The 11,052-nt window shown below is 52.7% G+C and overlaps 1 protein-coding gene across 1 annotated transcript in view; it reads left to right on the forward strand.

Annotated features, from left to right (window-relative positions):
* ZNF362 (zinc finger protein 362) overlaps positions 1–11,052 on the forward strand; it is a 38,601-nt gene that overhangs the window by 7,612 nt on the left and 19,937 nt on the right. The window contains exon 2 of the mRNA XM_007468702.1: positions 6,150–6,275. Within this exon, the coding sequence (XP_007468764.1) occupies positions 6,238–6,275 (38 nt within the window). The 5' untranslated portion in view covers positions 6,150–6,237. The remainder of the gene's footprint in view (positions 1–6,149; positions 6,276–11,052) is intronic.

The raw sequence follows: 11,052 nt of genomic DNA on the forward strand, positions 1-11,052 counted from the left end.
TTCAGCAGCTGGCTCTCTTGCTTTGCGTAATCCCAGACTTGGCTCTCCAGTGGTCTGCCAAGCAGCCCCTGTGGGGTCTGAAGGGCTCCCCGAGCTGCTGCATCCACTGCCCCCCAGCCCATGTGATGTCTCTGGTTGGTCACATTTCCATGTGGGTCTTTGAAATGTTGGGAAAGTCTCCCGGGTGCCTCGGAGAACCTAATGACAAAACAGCAACGACCAACACTGAATCCTTACTGTGTACCAGGCACTGTTCTAAAGACTTGTAACGTATTCACTCATCGAATCCTCACAAAGACACTGAGGCCATACCTTTATCATCCCAGTTTGGTAACAATCTCTGGGGCTTTGACCCAGGTTGTCTTGTTCCAGAATCTTTACTTTTAACCCGTCAGTGGCTACATCGCCCCTCAGAGGGTCCAAGAATCCAGGCTGTGATTTAGTTGAATCTCTTTGTTTTATAGAGGAAGGAACACAGGCCCAGAGAGGAAATGGACTTGCGAAAGGTCACACAGCGAGCAGATGGCAGAGGCGTCCAACTCCTGCCCTCACCAGCCGCACGACCTTGGGCAGGTTACATCTTCTCTGAGCCTCATTCCTGACCCCAAGCAAGGGAGAGATTGCCCTGGAAGCCAGCAGGGTGGGACCTTTGGGGGATGCGAGGACCGCAATCGAGAAGGGACACGGGTGGGGGCTTTTGGGCCCCGTGGATGTGTGCTTGGTAGTAAGTCATTGAGCTGCTTATTTTTGTTCCAGGCATCTTTCTGAATGTGTGTTATATTTCGAAATGTTCACAGTATCCACCTCACAGGGTCGTTAGGAGCCTGAGTGAGAAATACTTGTAAAGGCACCTAATAGTGCCTGATATGGAGGAAGTGCTCAGTGATTTATTATTATTGTCATTTCACCCTGGCAGGAGTTCCCTGTGGGGATGGGAGCTGGGGGACCCAAGGGGAAATGGAGGCAGAGAAGGGCATGTGTTCAAAGCCTGCAGAATGTCCTCTCAGCCTTGAGAAGGCGGTCATGGCCCGTTCCCTGGTGAGCGCACTGGGGCTCCCAGAGAGGGTCACCTCCCTGGGTGTCTCTGAGTGGCTGGTGGTAGGAGAGGGGAGGGACAAGGAGGGGAAGGGACACCATCCCAGCTCCCATTGACCAGGGTGCACACAGCAGCCCCCTCACACTCTGATCAGCCCCGTCATCACAATGAAAATGGCCCTTCGCAGCCCTGCAGGGCTGTGGAAAGCCAGCCTAATTGGATCCAGGACCCTCAGGAGCCTAGTTCCTCACAGGAAGTTCCCAGGAACAAGTTTCCGAGGCTGGCTTGGGTCCTGGGGGTGGGGTGGGGGGCAGCAGCTGGGACTCAGGGCTCTGGCTGTGTGGAGTTGGGGCCACATGGAGGGCAGAGGGGTCATGGGAGGAAAACTGAGCACATGGGGTCTCAAAGCGCTGGGAAGGTGGGAAACCTCAGCTTTCCTCTCCTAGACCATCTCCTGCTTGTCCCTTCCAGGCCATCCTTCTGGGGCCCTGATGACCTGTCTGTTGAAAACCTTGACCATGGCCTTTCCTGGCTCAGGGACTCCTGAACATGGCCCCACATGGCCTTTCATCCAAGTGCTTTCTCCTGGAACTCTGGCCCTTTATGAACTGCCCCAGCAACTTTTCCCTCCTTCCCCTGTGAATTCCTGCACTGGGCCCACACCAGACAAAACACGAGTCCACATGCTTTCCTGCCTCGGGGCCTTTGCACGTGCATTTTTTCCCCACCCGGCCTGCCCTTCCCTGGCATCTCTCTCTTGACATCTCCCCTTCCTGCCATCAGTTAAGTCCCTCCCACCTTCATGCAGTCTTTGTTCATCCCTCAATGGGATGAGCTCATCTTCCCAGGAGCACCCCCACCCCTAGCTCAGCCATACCCCAGCAGTACCTTGTTGCCCCTCCCTGGGGCAGGGGACATTTTTGAGAAAGCTTTTCTGTCCTAGGAAGCTAGCAGCTTTCCATGTCTTTGCACACATGCCCCTCTGCTCTCTCTCTACCCTCTTGCTCTCCTGGCAGACTCCCCCATCTTCAAGACCCGCATGGACAGACCCCCTCCTCCCATGGGTTCCCTCAGTGAACATTATCGAGCAGCTAGGGTGAACTGGGCACTTGAGCACCTACTACGTGGCCGGTGCTAGGCTCTGGGGCTGCAGCAGTGGCCCTGTCCTTGAGGGTCATGGCTGGAGGCAGTGTTTAGAGGCATGATACAGAGGTGGGGTTGGGGGAATGCAGGGGGCCACAGGCGTGTGTAACAGGAGAGGGTCAGAGAGTGACCTTCAGCTGAGACCTGAAGGAAGAGCTGAGTGAGCTGTGCCACTGAGTCTGGATATAGGGTTGTAACCAAGCCCTGATCTCACTGACACCTGGGGGATTGGACAGATAAGTTATCAGGCTATTCTAGGGTAGGGGGATGCGTGCTTAGGTAAGGGGAGCCCAGGAGGCTGTGGGAGCTCAGGGGAGAGGTTGCAAATGTAGCCAAGGATGGGGCTGGCAATCAGGAAGGTTTCCTCTAGGCAGCGACACCTCAGCTAACTTACGGCCGATGGGCATCTGACAAGGTTCCAACTGGATGATGGTCCCCCACGTGGAAGGGCATAGCCTGTGCAAAGAAAGGCACGGTGGCATGAGAGCAACTTGTTTTGGGAACCTGCAGGTAGTTTAGTGAGGCTGGAGGGAGAGATGCATGTGGCCAGCAAGGCCTCCTTAGCAAAGGCCCTGGGCCACCCTGGGGAGTTTGAACTACACCCCAAAAGTTATGGCAACCCAATAGGGATTTTAAGCAGGAGAGTTAGTGAGTGGGCAGGCTTTCCTTTGTTTGGCTTTGGCTCCCCAAGTCCCCACATAGGCAGGGGAGTCCCCCTCTGACTGCACTCCTGGCTGGGGTCTGGGGTAGGGCTCGAGGCTCACTGTGGGACTTTGAGCAAGCCCCTGACTCTCTCTGAGCCTCTCTCTCCTCCTGGGTAAACCTGCAGGGCCTGAGGCCAGGATTCCAGTGGGGCCGTAGGCAGAGGCTGGGGTGCCTCTCTTGGCCAAAGCTGGCCGAACCTTTAGTTTTATTAAAATTTTCCTTAAAAAGTCAAGTAGCCACGCTTCAGAAAAGTCGGAGAATAGGGAAATGAAATAAACCAAAACCCACCCCCATTTCTGTCCCCACCCTGAGCCCGAAACACACCACTGCTAGCATTTTGGTGTTTCCTTCCTGTCTTTTCCCTCAGCACCCGGTTTTTAGATAGATGTCATTGCTCTATCTATACAAATAATTTTAAACTCTTCCTTTCCCCTCCAACTAATGTTGTATCATGAGTGTTTCCTAAATGACTGCAGGGTGGTTTTAATCCCTCTTTTTAATGGATGTGGTGTCAGGGTGGAAAACATGGGCTCCGGAGCCCGACTTTCTGAGTTCAAATCATATACACACTGCTTGACTTTGGGCAAGTTACCTAATTTCTCTGTGCCTCAGTTCCTCGTAAGGTTGATATGAATGTTAAATGAGTCATTGCAATGCCAGTAAACATTGGCTGTTATCAACGACTGTAGACTATCACTGTGTAACATGATTTACAGAGCCATCCCCCTATTGTTTAAAATTTTGGCTGTTCCAGGTTTTTGCTACTGTAAAAAAACCACTGAAGCAAACAGCTTTGTGCATAAAACTTTGTCTATATTTGGGGTATTTCCTAGGGACAGATGACCAAGAATAGGATCGCTAGTCCAGGAAGTCTGAAAATTTTTATAGAGCTCATAACACGTTATTGCCAGATTGTTTTCGGAAATGTTTGTTCCAGTTTACACTCTCAGAAATAATGCATGTGAGTGCCATTTCACCATACCCTCACCAGCATTGAGTATTATCATTTTCTTATTGGGAAGAAAATGGGAAGCAGAACCATTTTCTGTGTTTATTAGCTGTTAACAACTTTTTTGGTCTGCTAGTCTCTATAGCACACAGCCTCATCTCAGATCAATTAAGAAGATAGGGCTTAGATACAGAAAATAGGGAAGAATATAACACAGGGGACAACATAGTGCCAGAGTGGTGGGAGGGGACTCAGAGGAGGGGGAGGGGACTTTCCTCTATCTAGGCCATGACACTTTCACTTCCCTCTACCTAGACTATTCATTCATTCAAACATTTATCAGGTACTTTTTGGCTTAAAGGTAAATGACTCAGCCTTGATTGTGCCCTGACAGAGGGCATGGACAAGAAAACAGGCAGAAAATGGACTGCTAAGGGTCTGATGATGAACATGCAGGGCACAAAGGGAGCAGAGAGGAGAGGCACCCAACATAGCCTAGCAGTCCTGGAAGGCTTCCAGGAGGAAGTGGCCTGTAAACTGGGGCCTGAGGAATAAGTTGTAGTTAACCAGTGAAATGGGGAGGGCAGAGGGTTCCAGGGAGAGGTGAGGAAGTGAGAAGGGAAGTGGAGCAGTAGGGGAGCGCTCGGTCTGGCTGGGCAGAGTGGAAGGCAGAAATAACCACTGAGGCCAAAGAGGTCGGCAAGGGCCAGGCATGGAAGGCCTAAGGAATCCAGACCTTGTCTGGAGGGAAGGAGGGAGCCATCAAAGGTTTTCAGTAGGGGAATGTTGTGATCTGATTTGTATTTTAGAAATATCAGAGTGACTGCAGCAGGAGAATGGAATGGGTCGTGTGGGTAGAGGTGAGGGACCCTGGGAGGAGGCTCTTGGAATAGCTGAGGCCAGAGCAGAAAGGGGCCCGGACCAGGGCAGGGAAGGTGTGGAGATAATCCCTGTGGAACCCTGACCGGCTTCAAAGTGCCAATGGAATTTCACCTCAGCCAGACAGCCCTTGCGGACATCTGCCATGACCCACCAGATCATGTGTGCCTGGAGGATGGGGCCTGTGCAGGGCCTGGCATGTGACGGTCAGTTGAGTGCCCACCATCCCTGACCCTGATCCCCCCTGCTCCTCCCTGCCTCCAGACCCTCCATCTGTTACCCCCGCCCCCTTGGCTACCAACCACTTTCTTTCTCTTTTTTTAAGAATAAATTTATTGTTTTCATTATAAAAGCAACAACAACATTGCAGAGTATCTGGAAATTAGAGAAACGAAGGCAAAAAACCAGATCGGCTCCAGCCGCCTCCCCTAGCGCTCCCAGCCTCCCTCTGGGCGTGGTTCCCTGCAGCTTTTTCTGACGCAGGTTTTTATTTTTGCCTCCTTGTAATCATAGTATCCGGACGGTTTTGGGTCCTGCTCTCTCCCATTTGCTTTGTTGGGAGCTAGTTCCCCTGTGGCCATGGGGTCTGGGCAGATCGCATTTTTTAATGTCTCTGGGCTGGTCTGGGGATGGGGTAGGTGGGACAAAAGTTGCTGTCCTGCAGCGGGCAAGGTTAGTCACATTGCCCCTTGGGCTGTCCATTTTCGTTTGTGTCTGTTTGTCTAGGCCTGAACCTCCCCAGGTGGCAGGGCCTGGCACCTGGTGTGCCCCTTCCTCAGTGCCCCTGCCCCTTCTGCCCCTTTGTGGAGCTTGCTATGCTGGCCTCAGAGGCCACTGTCCTGGGAAAGGGTGATGGATAGAACTGGTTTCCAATCCAGACTCAGTTCTGTGACCTCGGGCAAGTTACTTAACCTCTCTGGACCTCAGTTTCCTCATATGTATAATGGGTCTATTGCAACAATAAAATAATGGCTGTAAAATGCCCTGCTACCGTTCCTGGCCTATTTTAGGTGTTCGGGAAAAGGTAGTCGGTATTATTGTGCTTTTTCATTCTACAAAGAGTTTCTGAGACCCCCTTGGACTAGATGCTGGAATGGCAGAGGTGAACGAGCACCACTTCTCCCTGTGAAGACCTCACAGTCTGGTGGGGAAGTCACCCAGGGAAACATGACCGCACCAGGGTGTGATCAGCCCTGTAGTGCTTCACCAGATCTAACTCCATCACTTGCTAGCTGTGTGACTTTGGGCAAGTTGGTCAACCTCTCTGAGCTGCAGTTTCCTCTTCTGTTAAATGTACATCTCACAGGGCCATTGGAAAAATTCAGTGACATGATGTGTGTAACATACTCAGCATAGTGCCTGGCAAGTAGTAGGTGCTGAAACCAATGGTAGCTGCCATTTATTATTATTATTGTTATTGTTATTCCCATATACAAGGTGCTGTTGGGAACACAGAGGAAGTGACTGACTGGGGGTTCAGGGAAAGCTCCGTAGAAGAGGGAACACTTGAGCTGGGTCTTGAAGGATGAGTAGAAGTTCACCAAGTGGGAAAGGACACTCTAGGTAAGGAGCCTGTGATTCCAGGTTGAAATCTGTCAATGAGGGGTTTGTTCTTTGGGGGAATAAGGCAATTGTGTTCATCCCAACTTCCCTGAGTGCCCCTCACTGCCTCCTTCCGGGTCTGCCTGGGGGCTGTGTGTGCTCACCCTCCTGTAATAGCATCCACCTGTGACTCTGTCCTGGTGGCTGTGGGGTCCTGCCCATGGGAGTTGCCATGTCCCCATCTGTCCATGTTTGGGATCACAGATCTGGCCTGTCGGAGTTTGGTGCTGTCTGTCTGCATGTTCCTGTGACTCTGTCTGCGTCAGTGTCCAGAGGACCTCCTGGGCCACACCTTGGAGGGCAACCTGCATGCTTCCTTGGCCTCCAGCTCTAACCAGCTCTAACTCCTTGGTCACCCTTTTCCCTGGCCCAGGGTAGTCCCCGCCTCTCATCTCCGTTCCATTCCCTGGGGGCCTTCGACCAGTTCCCTCTCACTGCCTCCTCTCCTGGTTTCTCCAGGCCCGCCTACACTCAGCAGTCAGAGGGGCCTTTCTAAACCACAGATTCTGTGCCGTCACCTACTGCTTGAAGTCCAGACTCCAGGCCTCAGATTCTGGAACCGCCTTTCTAGGTCTGACCCTGGCCGTTGGCTCAAGCCTCATGTCCTGTCTCCCGGTCTACACTGATCACTTTAGCTCGCCTCACGCACTGTGTTGCTTCTCACCCCTGGGCCTTTGCGCAGTCTGCTGCTTTTGCCAGGAATGCTCCCCACTCCTTCTTTGCCCGGCTAACTCCCACTCATCCTTTAAGACCTAAAGCACGTATCACCTCCATTGGGAAGTCCTACCTGATCCTTTCTTTCCATCCTGTGCTCTGGGCTGCTCATGCCTGACTTGGGGGGCAAGAGCAAGTGACTTGCCCAAGATCACACAGCTGGTGTTTTGGAGCCAAGATTTGAACCTGGGTGCACTGGGCTCCAAATAAAGCAGGTTGTTCCGTGGTCCAGGTGAGGGGATAGTAGCTAGGACTTGTGAAGATGATGGAGTGGATTTGAGAGAGAGTTTGGAAATGGAAACCCAAGACGTGGCTGCTGGTGTATCTGAGCTGGGAGGGGAGGGAGGGGACGTGCTGTGGATGAGTGTCCGTGGCAGGAGCATCTGGGCAGATGGCAATGCCCTGGTCAGAGGGGATCACTAGAGAAGTACATATCCTAGGGGGAGACGAAGTCCAGCTCAGGCCTGCTGAGTCTGAGCAGCCCATGAGTGGTCAGGGAGGTAACTGGAAGGTGGGCCTGGAGCTCCAGGGGGCAGCCTGGTCTGGGGGTGGAGACTGGGGGGTTGGCTGGTATTTAAAGTCCTAGAGTGGATGGGCCACCCAAGGACTGAGGCTAATGGAAGAGAGGAGCGCCCCCCCACCCTGAGGAGCCCAGGCTGTGTGGGGTGGGAGCTGGGAAGGAGACTGAGAAGATGAGGAACCCAGGGCTCACGGTGCACAGATCTTCTCAAAGGGCCCAGGTGGCCGGGAGGCCCTGAAGGACAGGACTGGAAGGTAGCCCTTCGGCTTTGACTGCATGGAGGTCCCTGGTGGCATGTGGCAGGCCTCACAGGCAAAAGTTCTTTTTTTGCAGAAGCTTGTGGGTCATGTGTCTGCTTCCTTCCTTAGCTCAGGGCTCCCAGAGGGCAGGGCTCTTCTCTTTGCCTTCGGTTCCCCAGCACCGCTCCCCAGTTTGGCCCAGAGGATGTATCCAGAACGAATGGATGGGCAGATGGGTGGGTGGGCGGCTCTAGGAGGTGTTTCATTCATTGACCCATCCAACTTTTGTCACCTTTTAGAGCAAGAAAAACAAAATGACAGCTTGCTCGCCCTACTGCAAGGATCAGGGCTGTGAGTCTTGAGGCTCAAAGCACAGTCTTGGCTTCTGTCTGGGCCATGAAGCCCAGTCTGCATGGCCTCCCCAGCCTCCAGCATGTCTCCTCTGCCTGTCCAGCGTGGACACTCAGCCCAGCCGGCCTGGCTCCTCTGCCCTAGGCGCTGTCCTCAGGCTCCTCCCTCTAACCTCGGTCCTCCAAGCTTCAGGCTCCCCAGCTTGCACACTGCCTGATGCCTCCTCACCAGCAGCATTCAAGGCCCTGCTGGCTGGCCTCAGTCTCTCACCACTCTCCAGCTCTCTTTGGTGTCAGTGGGTGGCTGCCCACTGTCCAGAACCTGCCTTGTACTTTCATACCTCCATGTCTGCTCAAACTATTGCCTCTGCCTGGATGCCCTTCTGCCTTGTCCATCTGTCCTAAATAGACACTGACCAGTCTCTCTCCTGCTTAAAACCTCTCCCTCAACACAAGGTGTGCGTGGCTTAGTCTGGCCCCGGCCACCCTGTCACGTGGGTCCCAGGGCTGCACAGGTGCACACCTACCTAGAAGGCTTGTTGGGGGGCTCACATGAGATGCTCTTGATGCACACCTGGCGGTGTGCCTGACACTCAGTGAGGGCTCAGCAGACGCTCCCCCCCTGCCCCCACCTGCCTTCCCTGCGCTGACACAGGGTAGATGTACACGAGTACCTGGGTCACTGACCAAATCATTAAGTAACTTAAGCCCAGCCAGAGAAGGACACAGAGAAATGAAGCAGAGGCTGTGCGGATTAGATTACGTGACCCAGGGCAGACCCTTCCCCTCTGTGTGCCTGCTTCTCCAACCAGGGTTAGGGGTGGTCCCTGGCTGACCAGGGGCCTGATAAGTGGCAGAGAGGATGCTCTATCCCGGCTATGGGACCCTGTACCTCGCTGACCAGGGTGGAGTTTGGGGAAGCCTTGACTTGGCATTGAACTGAAGAGGAGGAGAGGACAGTTCCCCCAGAACTGTCTGAGGAACAGTCGGGTGCAGTGGGCAGAATCCTGCCCCAGGGCAGGAATGAAGCAGAGTGGCCTGTTTCAATCCCATTTTACAGATGAGGAAAACGGAGGCTCAGAGAGCCGATGCCCAACACTGCAGCACAGCGCTCCCTCCTGTTTCCCCATCCGTGTGGCCAGGAGCGAGTGCTTCCCTCCTGGTGCCCTACCTTCTTCCTCTGTGAAATGGGGGTGAAGATTTTCCCTGCTTTCTGGGGCCCCGGTGAGAATACTGCTGGATACTGAGGGCTTTGTACACTGTCAACAGTGCTAGATAACTGTGTGGGACTGTCTTTAAAATAATTCTGATTATTTATTTCTTCATTTATTCATTCTGTCACACAACTCATGTTGTTGATCACCTTCTGGGTCTGGGTGCTGGGGATGCCAAGTTGGACGAGACAGATGTATCCAATTCCCAGGCCTCTCTAAGGCAGCTCCCCAGCTTCTCTTCCCCTCAGCCCTGGAGCCTCCTCACCCTGGCTTTTCAGCTCAGACCCCTTCACGTTTTCCCCAGTGGACAACAGCAAGGGAGGGACAGGTCTGAGGCTGCTGGGTGGATGGGCAGTGGGTGCTGTGCCATCCTAAGAGAGGACATATTCACAATCCTACAGTCAGCATGCTTTGTCCTTCCCCCTGAACAGCTAAGGGACTGGTGAGCTGGACTTTGGAGTCAGGCAGATTAGAGTGGGAATCTCAGCTCTCTGCTTACTTGCTGTGTGACCTTGACCAAGTCACTCCACCTCTCTGAACTTCAGTTTCCTCAGTAGTAAAATGGGGATGATAAGAGTACCTGCCTCTTGGTGTCAGTATGCCTGGCACAAGGTGGGTACTTAGTAAATGGCAGCCTTCTCACTATTTTTATTGTGTTGAGGTCCTTCTTTGAAAGGAGAAGTTCCAGGGATCTGGAGCAGTCAGGGAGAACTCTAGGCAGGAAGTGCTTCTGGTATTGGGTTGTGAAGGATGGGCAGGGTTGGATGGGTGGAGAGAAGGGCAGCTTGGTCTCTGTGCGTGGCAGGAGCAGGAGGGCTTTTAGAGCTGCCCCAGCCACCCAGAGGAGGATACTCTTGAGTCCCAGCCTGGCTAGGCTTGGACCCCAAGCGGGCCCCCAGGCTGGGAGTGAGAGGCAAGGACTTTTGCATACAGGTATTGAGTCGTCTGCATGTGGATATTTGTTCCACCAAGGATGGGTTTGCAAAGCAAGCTCTCCAGAGGAACTGGCTTGAGCAAATCTGATTTCTAGTCTTGACTCTGGCACCCTAGCCCTATGGTCTTGGACAGGTCTCTTTCCTTCTCTCCAGGCCTCAGTTTCTTCACCTATAAAATGGGATAATTCCTCCTGTGCCTACTTCTCAAGTAAAGATCACAAGAGATAATTTATATAAAAGATCTTTCTTAAAGTGTTCTGATTAGGTTGTATCCTTATTGAGGGCTTTTTCCTGAAACCCTCTGCCTGTGATTCCAGTAGGGGCTTCTCCCACTTGTAGGGCCAGGAAAAAAGGTTAAAGGCACTTCATTTCAGCCTCGCCTATCATAAGAAACAGTTCCATTTAAGCAACCAATATCAGTAGGTATTTAGTTAGTAATTTCTGTAAGAGAGAGATAAGAGAAATTTGATGGGAGCAAGACTTAATGGAATACCTCTGTCCAGCATGGTCCCTATAAGTCACTTCTTGACTTACTCTAGGGTCACAGGAAGACTTGAACCCTATGGAAGACAAAGATAGCTTTGAACGCCCACCCTTCATACTGCCCTGGTTGAAAAGCCCTTTTAACTGCACAGGAACTTGCCAGAGGTGAGGGCCACCAGACGGATTTTCACATACTTCTACTAAAGAGCCCCAAACTGCCCTAGCTTCAGGCCTCCTCACCTCCCTCCTTAAGCACAGTGTTCCGACACATCCTTGTAGGGAA

Source organism: Lipotes vexillifer, unplaced genomic scaffold (assembly GCF_000442215.2).
Source record: "Lipotes vexillifer unplaced genomic scaffold, Lipotes_vexillifer_v1.1 scaffold1261, whole genome shotgun sequence".
NCBI lineage: Eukaryota > Metazoa > Chordata > Mammalia > Artiodactyla > Lipotidae > Lipotes > Lipotes vexillifer.